At 43.8% G+C, this 17,885-nt stretch overlaps 2 protein-coding genes and 1 long non-coding RNA gene across 5 annotated transcripts in view; 1 reads left to right on the forward strand and 2 right to left on the reverse strand.

The window, feature by feature from the left end:
• Positions 1-17,885, reverse strand: part of LOC146501036 (uncharacterized) — a 178,230-nt gene that overhangs the window by 12,571 nt on the left and 147,774 nt on the right. The window lies entirely within an intron of this gene.
• Positions 6-12,198, reverse strand: znf142 (zinc finger protein 142). 3 transcript variants are annotated; one of them, XR_014869691.1, is made up of 10 exons: positions 11,363-11,787; positions 10,013-10,501; positions 9,746-9,913; positions 7,257-8,072; positions 6,995-7,172; positions 4,053-6,810; positions 3,151-3,256; positions 2,184-2,728; positions 1,315-1,433; positions 6-1,167 (listed from the first exon to the last, which is right to left on the reverse strand). XR_014869691.1 is itself a non-coding variant. In XM_085134535.1 (9 exons), the coding sequence occupies exons 2-8, from the start codon at positions 10,494-10,496 to the stop codon at positions 2,187-2,189; spliced, it is 5,052 nt and encodes a 1,683-aa protein (XP_084990661.1). In that variant the 5' UTR covers positions 10,497-10,501; positions 11,363-11,787; the 3' UTR covers positions 6-1,433; positions 2,184-2,186. The 3 variants fall into 3 exon arrangements, 2 of the variants coding, with proteins under 2 accessions (XP_084990661.1, XP_084990660.1); XM_085134535.1 differs by having other exon boundaries at positions 6-1,433; XM_085134534.1 differs by lacking the exons at positions 6-1,167; positions 1,315-1,433; positions 11,363-11,787 and adding an exon at positions 12,084-12,198 and having other exon boundaries at positions 2,061-2,728.
• Positions 12,162-15,185, forward strand: bcs1l (BCS1 ubiquinol-cytochrome c reductase complex chaperone). The gene is made up of 7 exons (XM_085134540.1): positions 12,162-12,481; positions 12,572-12,711; positions 13,046-13,240; positions 13,600-13,663; positions 13,756-13,928; positions 14,133-14,250; positions 14,878-15,185. Exons 1-7 carry the CDS (start codon positions 12,162-12,164, stop codon positions 15,128-15,130), a joined length of 1,263 nt encoding a protein of 420 aa, XP_084990666.1. The 3' UTR covers positions 15,131-15,185.

Raw genomic sequence — 17,885 nt, forward strand, 5'->3', positions numbered from 1 at the left:
GATCATCTCAGAAATCAGCATTATTATTTGAGTTTTCAACAGTGACAAAGTGGAGTGCATCTCTTTTAAACCAATCTATAATTATTAACATTTTTTTTTAAGATAAACTAGGCCATGCAGTACTATTTATTTAGGTTTTTAAGTCCAATATATGCAACTTTACATTCCAGAAATTGTAAAAAATATTTTAAATGATGGATGTGAAAGTAAGACAAAAGACTGCAGCATGTAGAGAATGTCAAAATATCTGTAACAGTACTGAAAGGTTAGATGTGGGGAAAAAAGACAAATCTCCGTATTAAAAATCCAGAAATATACTCACAACTTTGCATGAATGACTTATTTCTAATGAATGAATGAATGTTCTACAAGGCCCTGTTGTGTATAATGTAGATATGTCTTTGTATGTAATTTTCTGAGTGGTTAAAAACCTGTGCGTGAAATTCAGTTGTTCAGAAACATTTGTGGCTTGTTCATTTTTTTCCCCAACCTTGTTTCTAGAAATTTGGGGAACTTCTTAAAATGTAAATTAAACAGAACACAAACACTTGCAAACAGTTGTTTATCCATCCCAGCTGGGACAGGGCGAGAGGTGGGGAACACCCCGGACAGGTTGGCAGTCTGTCACAGGGCTAACACAGAGAGACAGACAACCATGCACACATATGACCTATTCAGAGTCAGCTGTTATCCCAACATACATGTCCTTCGTCTCCAGAGTACCCGGAAAGAAAGAAGGAACCTGAAGTGGATTCAAATTCAGGACCTAAGTATAAGAAACCCAGCATTTAACAGAAAATTGTAACAAATCAACATGTCGAAACAGAATTTAAAAAAGATTATCTATGCATGCAAAATATTTCAGAGTTAATGGTACAAATGAAAAACGTGTTTAAAAAAAAACACCTGGTGGAACATTTTGCAGGTATTTAGGTTTACCTGTGCCAACACACTGAGCAACTCAGTCTGAGTCTTTCTGAGTAAATATGTGAAGGGGGTCACCACTGTTAACGAGGAGTTTTCAGATAGTTCAACATTAAAAAGTAGAGCATAGAATTGAAAAGAATTTTATTTTCTTTGACACAGTATGTTTAAAAGATTCTCAGACCTGATTCTGTGATGGAAGTCACTGCAGGGGCTCAGGAAATCCTCTGAACAGCATCATCACTGCAACCACAGATTCAAGGTAAAACTCTTAAACCAGAAACGCAGCCAGCTTCTCCGCCACTGAGGTTCTCTTAGAAATCAAGGATCCACACAACAGCATCTGTGATGTTGTTGTGCGTCTAGGGCTCATAGAACTAACTTTTACACCTGTAAGGACACCGCTGATGTTGAACGATATATAGAGGTCTGGAAAAACAGATGTTGCCATCAGGACGACGTCGATGTCCGGAGAAAGTGCTGAGAATTTCTGTACCCATTCAGCATGACTGCAAAAAACAAAAACAAAAATGCTAAAGTGGACCAAGTGTGTCACCCAGGAAACATTTTAAACTTTAATAAAAAGACAAAGGAGAGCCCAGACTGCAGAGTTGGCTTTCAGTACTACAGCAGGCAGTCCCCTCAGTTCCCAAATAAAAAAAAAAAAGAGCTGTTAGAAAAAGAAAAAAGGCCAACATCAGCCTGTCCCGTTTAAAAGAAATGCATTTATTGCATTTTTTTGCAATCACCCTGTACGTCTGTGCCAGCACATTTTTCAATCATTTTCATTAAGCTGCTCTATGCTCTCTCATCCAAAGCAAACCGCAAAAAGCTCTCTCTCCTTCATCAGCAGCAGCTTTATTCCTCAGTTGCTTTTTGCTTATTAAGCTAAGAGTTCCTAGCATTCCTGTTTTCAGCCTTGGCTTCATGAGTTTGTTTTTAAGGAATCTTGGTTTTCTTCTTCTTTTGTTTATTTTTTCCAGGACTTCCATTTCTCTTAGTGTTGAATTTTTGTAAACAATGTATTTTGCATTATTAAGTTTCTGGACTGGCAGCACAATTGTGGCATCTCATATGGTGATTTTCTCATTAATACAATTATATTCTGATTATAGGAAATTATCACAAGATAGGATATAAAAAACTGTTTATTGTTCAAATAAATGACCCGTCTTTACATTCTCTCTTAACATGTATACTAAGTGTCTTATTAGGCTTGGCAAGACATTAAAATCAACTAATCAAACATCAGTATTTACCAGCTATGTCACCAGTGACTCTCTCTCTTCAGGGTTTAATCCTAGCTCGACCTCTTCAGCAACCTCCTGTACCTCACTGGCTGGTGGAAGCAGCTCATTGGCTGCTTCTTCTGCTCTTTTATCCAGAGTCCCCTCTAGAGCCTCCTTCAGGGTGAGGCCTCCAGCTTCTGTGTCTCTTACCCAACCTTCCTCTGCTGGCATGTTTGGATGATGCCTTTGCAGATGCTTGACCACCTGGAACTTCTGCTTGGCTCTGTAGGAGCAGTGGCGACAGCTGAAAGGTTGCTGCTTGGTGTGAGACAGGTAGTGATGTCTGAGACCCGCAGGCCACCTGAAAGCCTTTTGGCACAACCCGCACGTGTATGGCCGGTCGTCGCTGTGCTGGCGCTGGTGGGTCTTCAGTATGAAGCTAGTCTTGAAGGCTTTGCCACACTTTTCGCAAACATAAGGGCGCACATCACAGTGCTGTGTGTCACAGTGTGCGCGGAGGGCGTCTGCTCTGTTGGTGCGGTAGTCGCACTCATCACAGGCGTACGGCTTCTCTCCTGCAGATGACAAACATTATTTAAAAATGTAACCAAATCACTTTATAACTTAGACATATTGCAACATTAAATTAGAAACGTTCACTTTATGCCTTTCTGCAGGAGACATTTGGTTTGTTTTCACCCCTGACCACTAGAAGTAGCTATTTAACTGATTGTGTGTATATGGGAATTTCTAAAGCTTTCCAGTGGGCTGGACTGATTTTGGCACCCGGGCCTTATGATTGACACTCCTAAATTAGACTGTCCAGTATGCAGTTTGGATACATCAGATAAGCATGTGGACTGTCAGTTTGTGTTTTGTGTTCAGTTTATAACCATCATATCTGCCTGAGCTGTATGGTAAATAAATATAACGTCTCATTTTACAACAGCAGCTCTTCAGCTGCATTTTTAGGGGTGAAAACAGCCACCTCTGATACCTGTGTGCTTGGTCATGTGGTATTTCAGCTGAGTTGCCCATTTGCACTTGTAGCCACACTCTGGACAAAGGTACTTCTTCTCTTCTTGGTGAACTCTCATGTGAAGCTATAAAAACATTAAAAATAAAATAAAAGGGACCTGTTATTGCTTTCATTGTGCTCCATTTCATGGAAAGACTCAAAATGAGCCTCAATAAGTAACTACACAACCAGAGACACTGTAAACGCTTCTGCCATCATTCTTTGTTTTTAACTTTAACTTTTAACATGTTGGTCTCAGCGGTTTTGTTGTCGTCTTACAGATACCCGTTTAGTTTTTAGTGCGTTTTGTTCCCATTTACTGCTCTTGGTCCTGTTCTGTGCTATAAAGCAAATTTAACTCATCTGGCTTCTGTGAGCCTAACATCAGAAATCAGGCTTAATAGTTACATGAAATGTTTATCCTTTCACTAACTCAAACTATACTAACCCGGATTTATGATTCTAGCTATAAATGATGCCATCTTCCAGGGAGCTGACTGGTCAGTAAACCTGCTGATTTCCAATCTCAAACATAACCAGCTCCAGATCACATTATTTCTGCAGCATAAGATGCCACGTTGATGGACAGTTTTTGCCCACTTGTGGGTTTGTTCACCCTCCGGTTTTCCAAGCTTGTGTCTTAGTCCAAGTTAACCCTTTAAGTTGTATTAAAGGGTTTGCTTGTTTGACTTGGTTTTTTTAGTAATAAAGTTGCTTTGCATATTTAGCATCCTGCATCTGGGTCCTCTCTCGGACACAGCTGCTGGAACAAATGAGACTGCATTATCTAAAAGCAACGTGTCGATACACGTTTTTTCAGTGGACGTGGATACAAATGAACAGAACCAACTGTCTGGGATCTATGGAAGCTTGTTTGGTACCTTCAGCCTCGATGGATCGGTGCAGGTGTAGCTGCACTCCTCACAGCTGTAAGGCTTCTCCCCAGTGTGGATGCGAATGTGCCACGTGATCTTCTGCTTGTTCCGGGTCGAGTACTGGCAGTCAGTGCATTTGTACAAGCGCTTGGTTCCGTGCGAGCGGAGGTGCTGCTCCAGGACCAGCTGATGGTGACAAGCAAACTGGCAGGTGCTGCACCTCAGCGCCTTGTCCTCCGTAGGTCCCTCCTCATGTTCGCTCAAGAGGTGCTGAGCCAGCAGCTGCCTCGTTTTGGTAGCAAAGGGACACACGTGACACTGATGCGCCAGGTGAGCTCTCTGATGAAGCTCGAGGCTTTCCTTAGTTTCAAATGACTCCTGGCAGGTGTTGCATTTCACCTGGGGGTGCTTGCTCTGCTGGTGGGCCCTTAGTGTGATGTCGCTGCTGCAGGTGTAGTCACACTGCTTGCATGAGAAACGCACCTGGAGCTGGTGCACACGCTTGCAGTGGTTTCTCAAAGCGACCTCTGAGCTAAACTGAGCGTCACAGTGGGTGCAAACGTGCTGCAGCTCCCCCGTGTGGCATCTGCGGTTGTGGCGTCTCACGTCGTCGAGCGTGTAGCTGCTGAAGTCGCACAACGAGCAGAAGTGCGTGGGCAGTTTATCGTGAATGCGTCTCTTGTGTTGGCGCAATTTGGTCACCGCCCCAAAGGTTTTGTCACACACGTCACAGCGGTGACGGCCGACACCTGTGTGGAGAGACTCGTGCTCTTCCAAGCGGTAGCGCCGCGTGGTGCTGAAGGGGCAGAAGCGGCAGCGGTGAGGTCGTGCACCTTTGTGTTTGAGTGCAATGTGCTGCGTCATGCAGCGCTGCTGTTTGCAGCTGAAAGTGCAGTGCTGGCAGTGCAAACGTTTGGGTTTGGCAGCACCGAACTTTTCCTTGCCATGGCTACATAAACTGTGTCGGGTCAAAGAAACTTTAGATTTGGCTACAAATGAACAGAGAGCGCACTGTACTTCACCAGGCCTCATGCAGCCTTTTCTTTCATGGCTGTCTAAAGCTCTCTTCTGACTGCACTTAAATGCACAGCTTGGACAGCCAAAAATTTGACGTTTCTTAGAAACTTTTACAAGCTCTTCGTCAAGGTTCTCCACCAGCTCTTCTCTTTCTTTGATTGAGTCATTCCCACCTTCATCACCTGCTTCTGAATTGGTCTCATCCTCCCTTTTCCTGAATCTTCTTCTGCAGTTCGAGAGGTGCCGTTTAATTGTTATGAGCCTGACGGAAGAGAAGCTGCACAGCTTGCATCTGAATTTCCCACCCTTTTTACTATAAAGGGACTTTTGCTGTTTGTTACTGGAGATCGGTTTCTTCTGACTTTCGGTTTGCTGGTTTTCGGATGCACTGGATGTAGCGGCATCATCATTAACAAAGGTCTTAGAATGAGATGAACACTCAGGATCAGTGGAAATTTTATTTTGTTCTGTCTGATCTGAATTGGATCCCTCCTGATCTACAGTACAGCTCTCCTTTGGAGCAACACTTGTTTCTGAAATGCCTACAAATGTCCTCGTTTTCCGTGGCAGGGCTGGGCACTTCTTTTTAAGGTGGCCATCAAGGCCCCGCCTCTGCTTGAACTGCGCACCGCAGGCCTGACACTTGTGGCCCTTCGTCCTGCCGTGGCACAGAGCTTGGCAGTGGTGCCTCAAAGCACTCTCTCTGCAGGTGACATAAAAGCATTTCTCACAGCGGTAAACACCTTCAGCTGGCACCACGAGCATCTGCACCCGTCCCTCTAACACCATGGCTTCTGCTTGGTCCTTGTCATACTTTTTCATAGCATTCAGATGCACCTCAGATTGTAAGGGCTGACTGTGCTCAGGTGGAAAAGTAGGACTGATTGTTTCACAGTTTCTGTCAGGTGTCTGACAATCTCCGGGCTCAACCAGTTCAGCTGTGCTATTTAGAGGCTCGTAGCTATCATGTATATCTTCATCATGTTCCTCTGATGAAAGCTCTGCTTTTACTTGTGACGCCTCGGGCCTGTTAGAATCTAAAGTAGGAGCCCTTGCAGAGTTTTCAGAGGGAGTTTGAAAGTCAGAGGTGGAGAGTGCAGTTAGAACGAGGGTACAGTATTCCTCAGGACTGCCAATGGGCGAAGGACTTTCTGTAATGGTCTCCTGAGAAACAACATCAAAAACTTCCTCAGGTTGTGAAACAGGAGACGTTTCACTGCTGCCATCGTGATCAGGCAGGACTTGGTCTCTTCGACCTTCAGGAGCACCAGAAGGTGGAGGACCTTCAGGCAGCTTGTGAGTAACTGAAGGCTTGTTGTAAAAATCCTGCATGAATTCAGCCGAGCTCCTCTCCTTCTCCTTTGCAGCGTAGTTGTCCAGCCACACTTTGTCCCCGGGCACGTACCCATGTGTTTTCCTCTTGTGAAGGAAAAGGCTGATGCTGCTAAAGGAGGAGTAGAAGCAAAGGGCGCAACGAAACTCTTTCAGCTTGGTGTGTTTGCAGTTCTCGTGATTCTGAAGTGCCTGACGGTAGCAGGTGGTGTACATACAGTATTTGCACTTGAACACGGCGGACTGTCTGTCCTTTCCGGAGTGTTTGGCCAACATATGGTTTCGAAGCTCATATTTGCGCTTGCAGGCGTAAGCGCAGATCTCACACATGAGTGATTTGGCTTGGTGCCGTAATTTGTGGCTGTTTAGCTGGTCCATGCGGTGACAGCGATATGGACACTGATCACAGGGATACCTAGGAGAGGAAACAGGAAGTATTGAATCTAGAACCAACAATGCTTCTTCCACTTCCACTGTTCCCCACCTTAAAGACCCACAGCTGTGCATTCTGGTGTTGCACTCTTAAGAAACTCAGCTTACACAACAGATCCAAAATTTAAATATAACAAAGATGTGTAAGAAACCTCTTGAGTGCGTACCTGAGGTCCCCTGCATGTTTCCTCATGTGGACGTTAAGGTAGTGTTTCCATTTGGTGACGTATCCACATTCGGCACACATGAAGTTCTTATCATCTGAGTGAGTGAGCATGTGTTTGGACAGGTAGGACTCATCTCGGCACTTGAACTCACACAGGCTGCACTTGTGGGGCCTCTCACCTTAAAGAGGAAAAACAAGTTTAAGAGTTATTGTGTCAAAAGGGAGAAATGCCCAGACTTTCACGTGACCAAACCCATCCTCACCACTGTGCATGAGCATGTGCCGCTTCAAACCCCGTTTGTGCGAGGTCACGTAGCTGCACTGAGAGCAGCGGTGGATCTTCTCGTTGGCGTGCAGATGCCCGAGGTGCTGCTCGAACTCCACGGGGTTGAATGTGACAAAGGAGCAGAAGTCGCAGCTGAGCTTTTCAGGCCCTGCATGACCGAGCCGCTGGTGCTGGAGAAAGACTGTTTTATTGGAGCAAGAAAAATCGCACTCTGAGCAGTGATAGGCGAGGTGCGTCCGATAATGATCATCCATGTCTGTCTCGCTTTTAAAGAGGGCGCCGCAGGCGTGATGACGGCATTCCACTGCTTTGACTCCGTGAGCCTCGGCAGAGTGTCTAATGAGGTCTTTGTGATGAGAACTCTGGAAAGAACAACCCTCCTGAAAGCAGGCCAAGGGTTGGCTGTCAGACAGGATGTTATGTGACTTCATGTGAGCCTTCAATGCGCTGCTCAGGCGAAAGCTTCCCCCACAGGTCGGACAAATGTAGCTGTAACCGTTTTTGCCATCTCCGGCGTGCACGCTGATTAGATGGCGCCGGATTGAGCTCCTCTCCACGGCGGAATACTCGCACAAGTGGCACCGGTGGATCTTTTCGCCGGCCTCTCTGAGCCTGTGAACACGCAGCTTGCTCTTGCTGGTGAAGTAACGCTTGCAGGTGGGACACTGGAGGCTTAGGTCGGGGAAATGCAAACGAAGGTGCTCCTGGAGGTGAGAGCGCATCTTGAAGCAGCGACGACACTTGGGGCAGGTGTGGGTGCGATAGATGTGCTCTGATCCCTCTGCAAGGTACTCTGTTAAATAGAAACAAATTGAAAATGTTAGTTTAAATATACGTTTACAAGAATAATGGGTTGTCTTTGTTACAGTTTATATTTTGCATTGTTTACTGTTTTTTTTCCTTTTCTATCATTTTGATTAAAGAACAGATCTTTTATGTCATGTTAAACAGTAATGAGAGATGTTTTTTTTGTAATAAACCACTTGTGAAGGGCACCAATCACTCACAACATCTGTCTAATAATGTGTAGGCCTCTTTTGTGGCATCAAAAGAGCTCCTAGCTTTCAGGGCATTGATGTGGGACTCCAGCGGGTGTCTGTACTGCGACTTTGGCAACAACTTTGAGATTACAAAATAAGGCCTCTCTGGATCCGAATTGTTCCAGCACATATCAGGAGGATCATTGAGAACAGGATTTAGGACTCTGGAGTTCAGGAAAGCCATGAGCTCTGCAGTTTTTTGTGGTAAGACAAGGGTCACTGTCCTGATTGGGGGGGTTGCTACCAACAAGATTTGGTCTACTAAGAAACTAACTTCTGGTTTGCATTGAGGAGACCACGTCTACTTTTAAGAGTAGGCTTTGGACATTCCTTTCTGATTAACCTTTAAATTAAGGCCATACAGGGTGGACCTGAACCTTTCCTCAATTTTGCAACTAAATGTTTCAATCACATCTTCACTCCTGTGTTTGTGTACTACTATTGCATGTCATTAATGTTTGCCTACTCTACCATAGTTTCATTTGTTGTCCATCTACTGTACTGTTTCTTCTCATTCTCTTCTTTCCCTTTGCAGTCTGCTGGAGGACTTTTCCTGTTACAGAGTTTTTTCCCCCACTTTTGCCAAATATTGTCTCGTGAGGCATCATTGGCTTTGTCTAGGAAGAATTACAAATCTTTGAGGAAGTGCCATCACGTGACTTGGACTGTGGAGGGTGGAGCATTTCCTTCCTACTTGAATAAGCTTATAACATCCTAGCTTGACCAGTCAACCAGTTATGTGGAGAGAGAGGAACATTGGCACAATTAGGGTATAAACAGTGGTAACAGCACTTTAGGAGGTCATAGAGCAGGAAAGGATATTGAGTCAAATGAAAACTGCAACTGAACAGCATCATTTTTATTATAGAGGCACAGGCCAGTATCAGGCAGAACCTGTCGTACAAGGACAGCAGGATGGGTATACACTAATCTCAGAATAGATGATGATGTGGTCTCCTGGAGGGAAGAAATTCATAACGGTGGAACCAACAGTGTCAGGGTAGGGGTGTGAAGAAGCAGGCGAGATAACAAAGAACCAGCGACTTAGTCTTGGAGACTCAGAACTTTTTATTGTCATTTTGCGGTTTCTTGCACTGTGAAATTGGTTAGCTGGACCACAAAGGTGCAAAAGTAAAGAAGAGAAAACAATATACAACCCAAAAAAGGTGTTACTTGATGACTTCTACATCTGGCTAAAGCTCCATCTAGTGAAAATGTCTGCAAAGTGAAGGATAATTGACACGTGTATAAAGTGCCAATTGGTACTATACAAATCAAATGTATCAGAATTAGGAGATACATGTCAAAGGGACTTCCACGTGAGTGCCGGGAGCCACGGTGTTCAAGCAGACTGTCAGATTTAATGTTGTAGCTGATTACAGTGGTCACCATAATAATCCACTAAGCAGACAATAGGTGTTCTTACCTTTGGATGGCACTGATGTAGCATCTCCTGCTAAAGTCGTGTCTTTCCTGCCACCTGGCCTCTCAGGTTGTTCCTCTGGCCCACAAGCTGGATTTTTTCTTTGTGACACGCTGACCTCAGACAAGCGGCTTTCCTTATAGCCCATCGGTGTTGGCTCCTGCTCATTCCCTAAGAGAAAATAATAAAGGACATGTGAAATCATAATTTCCATCTTACAGCTAAGGTTTGAAGGTATGAGAGTCCCACCTCCCTGCAGGGCCCACTTACCTTGAGCATTATTTGGCAGATGTTTGTGTTCCAAGAGGTGGCCACTCAGGGTTTTAGCATTTTGAGAGACAAACTGGCAGTGAAAGCAGCCAAAGGGCATGTGTCCTTTCCGATGGCTTTCCATCTCAGCCTGTGTAAGGAATGACGCTTTACAAGCCCGGTAGGTGCAGGGGACAAGAGTGAGGCCATGTGTAGACATTATGTGGGCTTGATACTCGTCACGGTCTGAGACACTGAAGTAGCAGCCTTTCTCAGAGCAGGAGAACGGGCCTGTCAGGTCTGGGTCACTGTGGCTGGTTTTAAAGTGATGTTTAAGAGCAGCTGGTTTGGAAAAGACCTCAGCACACCGAGAACACTTGAATCTGTCCAGCTGCACTTTACTGGATGAAGCGATTTGTCTTTGTGAACAGGGGTGAGAGGCAAACATGCCGCTGTCTGAAAAGCTCTGTCCACATTTTTCACAACGAAAATCCATCGTCTCCATTGTGTCTAAAAAATAAAAAGAGCAAAGCCTTAAAATTTCAGAACAATTTAATATCATGTTAGGGTAAACATGCACAAGTTAAGCATCAGACTCTATAACATTCCTGTCCTTTCTGACTGTATGCATCAGCTCATTAGTTTCACATCTGTGTTTAACGACCAATCACTCCATGTGTGTATAAATAACCCTGTTCGTTCTTGGTGTTGAGCTGTCTGTTCCTTGTCCTTCTCGCACTGTTGTGAATTCCTGTTTTGCTTTTAGTTTTGGTATTATTCATAACTTTTTTTTTTAATCAAACATTATTAAGGGTTTGTTTTTTCTTTTGTTCCATTTGTCATCTCAGTCCTGAACTATGATATGAGATATTAATTCCCAGCATGTGAAAACACAGTAGAACCTGCATCCTCCTCTGTCACACCAACCCCCTGCATGTCCTCCTTCACTACATCCATGAGTCTTGTCTGTGGTCTTCCTCTTTTCCTCCCGCCCAGCAGCTCAGTATTAGACTTTGATATATATTTTGTGCATGTAGATAAAACATTCTGGAATAAAGTGGTATCTCGATGGTACTGATATGATCATAGTTGCTGGAAATGCACTGATAACACCCGAACTTTTCAAGCTGAAAACCCACAGACTTCCAAATGTCCCCACTGTCTTATAAATCAAGCATATAACTTACTCTTTAATCAGGGATAATATATAGACAGAATTAATGACATACAGATATTAATATAACTTTGATAGTACATAGTGGTCTTTCATACTGATGAAGTTATTGCACTGGTGCTAACTGTAATAAGACACATCACAGGTACACGGTTACATGCACAAAATTGCGAGTAGAAAATGAACTTCAGTCAGACCTACTGCCCGGGTTTCCACGGTCCTTTGGATCCAAAAAACAAAACATCAACAGCTGTGTTTAACCGCAAGGCTGCACCGTCTGCTTCATTGAATCCACTTTTTCTATAACAGGCAGTTAGCCTGTTATAGAAATCCTTAGCTGGCAGTGAGTTACAGCAGCTGAAGTTTTTCTCGCGCTTATTAATAATATAAAGTGATTGAAGTGCGCCAATAATAACATCGCGTTTAATGCTAGCTGAGCTAACCCTCATTAGCGTCTTGAGACGCTCATCGCAAAGTCTTTGCGTCCCTGTTAGCTTTTTATCGCTGTTGCGGTTCAAGCCGTTTAAACTAAAATTCACAGAGTGCATTCACCACCGTTGCGTAGTTATTCTCTTAACAGGTTAGCAAAATTAGGTGAGCATAAAAATGGATTACTAAGGAGGGGGGACCATTGTTTGTGAGCGCCAGTGGAAAGTCGGAACGGTATCCATGAAACACAGGAAGTGTAGTAAAGGTCGCCGTGCAGAAGAATCGTTGCACGCTTGGGGATTTTATGTGGCTGAATGAAGGTTTAAACACGAGAATGAATGAAGTCACCAGTGGCAGCTGTGAGAGATTAAGTCAGAGGGAAAAAAACAACGCAACTGTCGTAATTTAGCCAGTCAGGTAGCCTTAACTGTCGCTAAATGTATTTCCAGCCTACAAGCAGCTGTCAGGATACGAAGAAAGACCGATAACCTTTATTTACTGGACCACGCAGGTCTTCAGATGAGCTCCTTTTGCGGGGGTATCTAGAGTCTCACTGCAGCCGTCACCATGCCCCTGTCGGATTTTCTGGACGGCCTGAAGGACAACCCGTACTTCGGAGCCGGCTTCGGACTGGTCGGGGTCGGGACAGCTCTGGCGCTTGCCAGGAAAGGGGCTCAGGTGGGGATGATCTTCTTCCGCAGGCACTACATGATCACTCTGGAGGTGCCCAGCAGGGACAAGAGCTACAACTGGCTGCTGAGCTGGATCACAAAGCACGCCAAACACACGCAGCATCTGAGCGTGGAGACCTCCTACCTGGCGCACGAGAGCGGACGGGTTCACACGCAGTTTGACTTTCACCCGAGCCCTGGCAACCACATCATCTGGTATAGCACATACCACTACACCTATAAGACCTGTATTCTAAACTGATTGGCCACTTTCTCTGTGACACTGACTTCCGTTGTGGTCTGCAGGTATGGGAGGAAGTGGATCAGGGTGGAGCGAACCAGGGAGAAGCAGATGGTGGATCTGCACACTGGAACCCCCTGGGAGTCTGTCACTTTCACAGCTTTAGGCAGAGATAGACAGATCTTCTTTAATATCTTACAAGAAGGTAAGTTTAACAACACATAAAGTCAGGTGTGCAAATAGATTTTCACCTGTATTGCAGATGTATTTTCAGAATTATCACATTGAAATTTGAGGCTCATCTACGTCCAGATGAACAGAATCAACATTTTGGGATTTGAGGCTCATCCCTCCAAATGTTTGCACCGAGTAACTTCTTGAAGTCTGGATGTTTGCTCCCTTAATTGCTTAATTTCAGTGCACAGTGTGTGGTGTACATGGGCTAAGTTGTGAAGTTTTGTCTAAAATACTTAGACTTAACTGTACTTGACAAAATACTTGAGTGGGCTTTTAGTTCAGCTTTCATTCCTGTTTTGCAGCAAGAGAACTGGCGCTGAAGCAGGAGGAAGGCAGGACAGTGATGTACACGGCCATGGGTGCAGAGTGGCGGCCGTTCGGTTTTCCTCGGCGGCGCAGACCCCTCAGCTCTGTGGTGCTGGACGTGGGCGTTGCAGAAAGGATTGTAGATGACGTGAAGGACTTTATTGGAAATCCCAAATGGTACACAGATAGAGGTAAAATGTTACAGGACATGACATGAATTTTAATCATGATTATAATGTATAATGTCTTGATCACCACAATTAAAGGAACACGACTGAGTTATTATGAAAATGTTACTCACAGGGTACTTTGCCCATTCTTGGTTGAAGTTGCTGACTTTCTGATCGCTTTATTGTTGAACATCACTTCCGTTAAAGGTTATGACCTTTGGATTTTTGCTGAAGGTCTGGTCCGACTCCTTACCAGAGTCTGTTCGAGAGTAGGGAAGGTCTCTAGAAAAACCTAATACAAAAAATGTTACCGAACGTTTTAATTTCTAGGGTTTTTTTGCGATTAATCCTCTACTGATGGTGGTTGTTCACCTGTGCAGGTATTCCCTACAGAAGAGGCTACCTGCTGTACGGCCCCCCAGGATGTGGAAAGAGCAGTTTTATGTGAGTATATGCTTTATTCGGGTTTATTTTTCTTGCTGCGTACTCGTCGTGTAACCTCACCAATGCCTGTGTAACTTGCTGTTTTTTTTCAGCACGGCGCTGGCTGGTGAGCTGGGCTACAGCATCTGTCTGATGAGTCTGAGTGACCGAACACTTTCAGACGACCGCCTGAATCACCTCCTGAGCGTGGCGCCGCAGCAGAGCATCATTCTCCTGGAGGATGTTGATGCAGCCTTTGTCAGCAGAGACCTGCTTCCCACTGAGAGTGAGCAGCAGAACCGATCAAACATATTTCTTTTTACATGTTTAAAACATCAGATGTTCATCAGCTCCACTCTGTGGTTTTAAAACAGGCTGATATTCAGTACTGAAGCAACCTCTAAAGCTGTATTTGACCAGATTTGTTACATTCTGGTTTGAAGGTGAATTTTGAAGTCACTGAGCTGTGTTTTCTCCTGTTGCCTCTCAGACCCTCTGGCCTATCAGGGAATGGGAAGACTGACCTTCAGCGGACTGCTGAACTCTCTTGACGGAGTGGCTTCATCGGAGGCTCGAATAGTTTTTATGACTACCAACTTCATAGACAGGTACTGTTGAAGCCAAGAGTGTTTAGTGACATTGTACCAACATGTAAACTGATATATCTGCTTCTAACGTAAAAAGCTGTAGAAAAAAACAATTGAAGCAGTGAAGAGACTGAAACAGAATTAGAAGAAAATAAAAGACCCCAACAGCAGGTGGCGCTGCATACCAAGTGCTGGTTTTTATTTACCAAAAAAAAAAAAGCACACGCTGTACAGCAGCCTACCTCAATAAAATAAGTGCAGTACAGGGATTGACATAACCAGTGTCCTCGGAAAAAAGGAGTAGTGTAGTGTGACACAGTATCAGAGTACATAGGTCTGATATGCATGTGCACAGTAGACGGTGTATCCATAGTGACAATTTACATGCATTAATAAACTATAGCTGATCACATGATCCAATGTTAGATTGACTTTATCTTCAGATCTTAAATTAATCCGTGGATGCCTACCTGTTCATCCCTGCCTGTGTGCCTCTGTCATCTTCATCACCTCATCTTCCTCACGTCTCTCTGCTTCCTTAATGAACATTAAAATCTTTTTATTTCAAAATTTTATTTCAGTTGTGAAACATAAGAAGTGTTTTCAGTGCCATTAACTGCCAGCATTGTGTATGATATCTTCACACAGGTTAGACGCAGCGCTCATCCGACCTGGCCGGGTTGATCTGAAGCAGTACATCGGGCATTGCACCCACTGGCAGCTCACCCAGATGTTCCAACGATTTTACCCCGACGAACCGGCCTCTGAGGCAGAGCACTTTGCCAAGCACGCTTTAGCCACACACTCTGAAATCAGTGCTGCTCAGGTGCAAGGACACTTTCTGCTGCACAAAATGGACCCTGCAGGATCGATAGACAATGTTGCTCAAATAAAAGGATGACAGGATTGGAAGGGATTTGGATGCTGAAGCCCAAATAAAGAGAAATGGAAAAATATTTTCAGTTTAAGTTTATTAATGAGACAGACGCATAAGAGTTCATTTTTGTGATTTATGCGACTGCTTAGATGTTGGAAATACAAACACACAAAACCTCACCTACATTTACTTATCCAAGCTCTGTCTTATTGGAAACATTCATTCTCAAAAATTTGCAAAAAACTTTGCTTTGACCTTGAAAGGTTGTCTTCCAAATGTAGTTATAGTCATAGCTGCACTGGCCATCGGGCATACCGGACATTTGCCCGGTGGGCCGATGGTGATTTTTTTGTTTTTATGGGACGATGATTTATTTTTTTTCAGTAATGGTATAAACAATGAAAGGTGGTGGATTGGTCAGATGCTGGCAGATGTGTAAAAATAACTTGTTTGGTGGTGGTGGTGTTCTGGGAATCCATCCTACCTGGAAAAACACCACAGAGGCCAGCAGATGGATGAGGGAAAGGAGAGGCAGGAGGAGGAGAGGTGAACTGAACTTCAGGTAAGAAGTTATGACCTGCAGTCTATCTGGGTCAGATATAAACCAAGTTTAGGTGGAGTTTATTTTCGTTATTCTGACTTTTTACAGTCAGTTACAATAACTCGTACTGCATACTAGCTAGCATGATGGAGTTTCTATACAGCTGGGTGGGTGCTATGAAGATGTTACTGATAGTGAACTTTATTTTATTCATAAGGTTAGAATTTCCAACCTTCCCGTAAAAAACGGAATCGTCCCGTATTCAGAGAAAATATTACGCGTTTTGTACTGAGCTGAGAAGGAACACAGTTTGTCCCGTACTTCAGCTACAATGGGAAAAGACACAAAGCTGGAGTTATTCTGCTTCTTTACGCTGTCAGCTGCCTCTTCTTCTCTCATTCTCTCCCCTCTCTCTCCTGTTGCTACTTCAATCATGAAACTGATCAATGATCAGCTGATCAGCTTTTCTCTCGTTTGTTTATCGCCCACTTTGCGCCAGAAAGAGGAAACCAGCGGATGTCGCGCTAAACAACAGCAGCACGTTTAAGCTTGATTAGCTGTTGTTAGAATTGATTTAATATTACTTTCTAGTATCAGCTGATGTTTGCTGGAGCCACAGCCGTAAAAGCTGCTGGTCACGATGTTGGTTTGGTTATCTGGTGAGAGGGAAACATGAAGATGAAACCAGGAGATGTCCTCTTGCAAAGTTTTGCCAGGGGGCCAGGTAGGGCGTTAACAGGGAGAGGTTCGCACAAAGAAATACTTTTCTTTCTTATTCTCATTTAAAATGTCTCGCTTTTATTAAATAATTATCTGAATCTTACAACCAAAGTTTTTATCTGACGTAAAATGTATAGAAATCATACATATACCAACAAGACAGTACATCACTGTCACAACAGCGTTTGTTTTCATTCAAAGGCTTTATGGCTTTTCCTATAATACCTGGTGGGCCAGTCTCTAGTCAAAATGCCCAGGCTGATTCTTTTTGTTCCAGTCCAGCCCTGGTTATAATTGTAGTTAAAGTTATAGTTTTCACATATAAATCAGCAGCAAGCCTTAAAATGAGGTGAAAAATAAGACACTGCCTATTTACACAATGTGATTTATTTGACAAAAACTGAACTAAAATGCAGAAGAAGCGTCTGAACACCTAAGTGCACCCCATGATGGAACCACATTTAGCAGTGATAACATAATTGTTTTCTATTTATCAGTCTAGCATCCACTTTGTTTTACATTGTTGTTTTAGGCCATTGAGCATTCATTCATTCACAGCTCTTTTGAGGTCACACCACCACATGTCCATCACCACATGTGACAGAATGCTTTGGTACAATGAGGACCTTATGGTTGACTTGAAGACTGAAAGCTGCCTAAATCATCACCCCTTCACTACCTTGCTTCACTGTTGCTATAATGTGTTTAGTTAACTCCAAACATACTTCTGTGCATGCTGATCAAACATCTGGTCGTATGGTCTCATCGGTCCAAAGGACATTGTTCCACAAGTTCTGAGGTTTAGTCAGATGCAGCTTTTTGAACATAACCTGTTCTGCCCTGCTCTTTTTAGAGTAGAGGATTTCTCCTCGCAACTCTTCCAAACTTGCTCAATCTTTTTTTAATTGTGCTATCATGAACTTTAACATACTGACTGAGGCCTTCAGAGTTTGTGATGGAGCTCAGGGTTTGTTTGTTTTTTACAGTTTCTCTGAGGGCTGCACGAAGCGACCTTGAGGTGAATTAATTAGGACGCCCAATTCTGGGAAGATTGTGGCATTATGGTAACATGCACCTGAATACTTCAGACCAGCAAACTGCCATAACGTCTGCCTTTACACAGGCGATTACTCTTACTAATGATCAGTTAATAACGTGTATTTAATAAGAAGCACTTGGTTGCTACTTGTCCTCTGAAGTCCCCTTGAAGCAACTTTAGAAAAGGAAGCATATACTTTCTGTTTCACATGACTGATTGTACTAGACTGGTCTTTTTTTGTTGTGTATGACTAAAGGGTGTGGAGCTCTATCACCTCTGCTTGCCTTTCTGTATTCACTGTACAGCACAGTAGGAGGGTACTGAGATGAGACACACACAAAAATATAACTCTTGCAGTACCCAAAGCTGGTTTGCTGGAGACTGAAAGTTGTGTTGATCAGATCTCATCACACAAATGTGTTTTAAATTAAAAGCATTCTTTTGATTCAGTAACTAGAAACAGTCATCGATTTACTTTG

Source organism: Neolamprologus multifasciatus, chromosome 16 (assembly GCF_963576455.1).
Source record: "Neolamprologus multifasciatus chromosome 16, fNeoMul1.2, whole genome shotgun sequence".
Classification (NCBI taxonomy): domain Eukaryota; kingdom Metazoa; phylum Chordata; class Actinopteri; order Cichliformes; family Cichlidae; genus Neolamprologus; species Neolamprologus multifasciatus.

Excerpts from the sequence above, each read along its gene's own strand:
- znf142 (XM_085134535.1), bottom strand. The coding sequence starts at position 10,496 with ATGGAGACGATGGATTTTCGTTGTGAAAAATGTGGACAGAGCTTTTCA. Across the intron at positions 8,073-9,745 it reads TACATCAGTGCCATCCAAAG|AGTACCTTGCAGAGGGATCA; the intron begins GTAAGAACACCT and ends TCTATTTAACAG. Across the intron at positions 3,257-4,052 it reads CCGATCCATCGAGGCTGAAG|CTTCACATGAGAGTTCACCA; the intron begins GTACCAAACAAG and ends ATGTTTTTATAG.
- bcs1l (XM_085134540.1), top strand. The coding sequence starts at position 12,162 with ATGCCCCTGTCGGATTTTCTGGACGGCCTGAAGGACAACCCGTACTTC. Across the intron at positions 12,712-13,045 it reads CTTTAATATCTTACAAGAAG|CAAGAGAACTGGCGCTGAAG; the intron begins GTAAGTTTAACA and ends CCTGTTTTGCAG. Across the intron at positions 13,664-13,755 it reads TGTGGAAAGAGCAGTTTTAT|CACGGCGCTGGCTGGTGAGC; the intron begins GTGAGTATATGC and ends GTTTTTTTTCAG.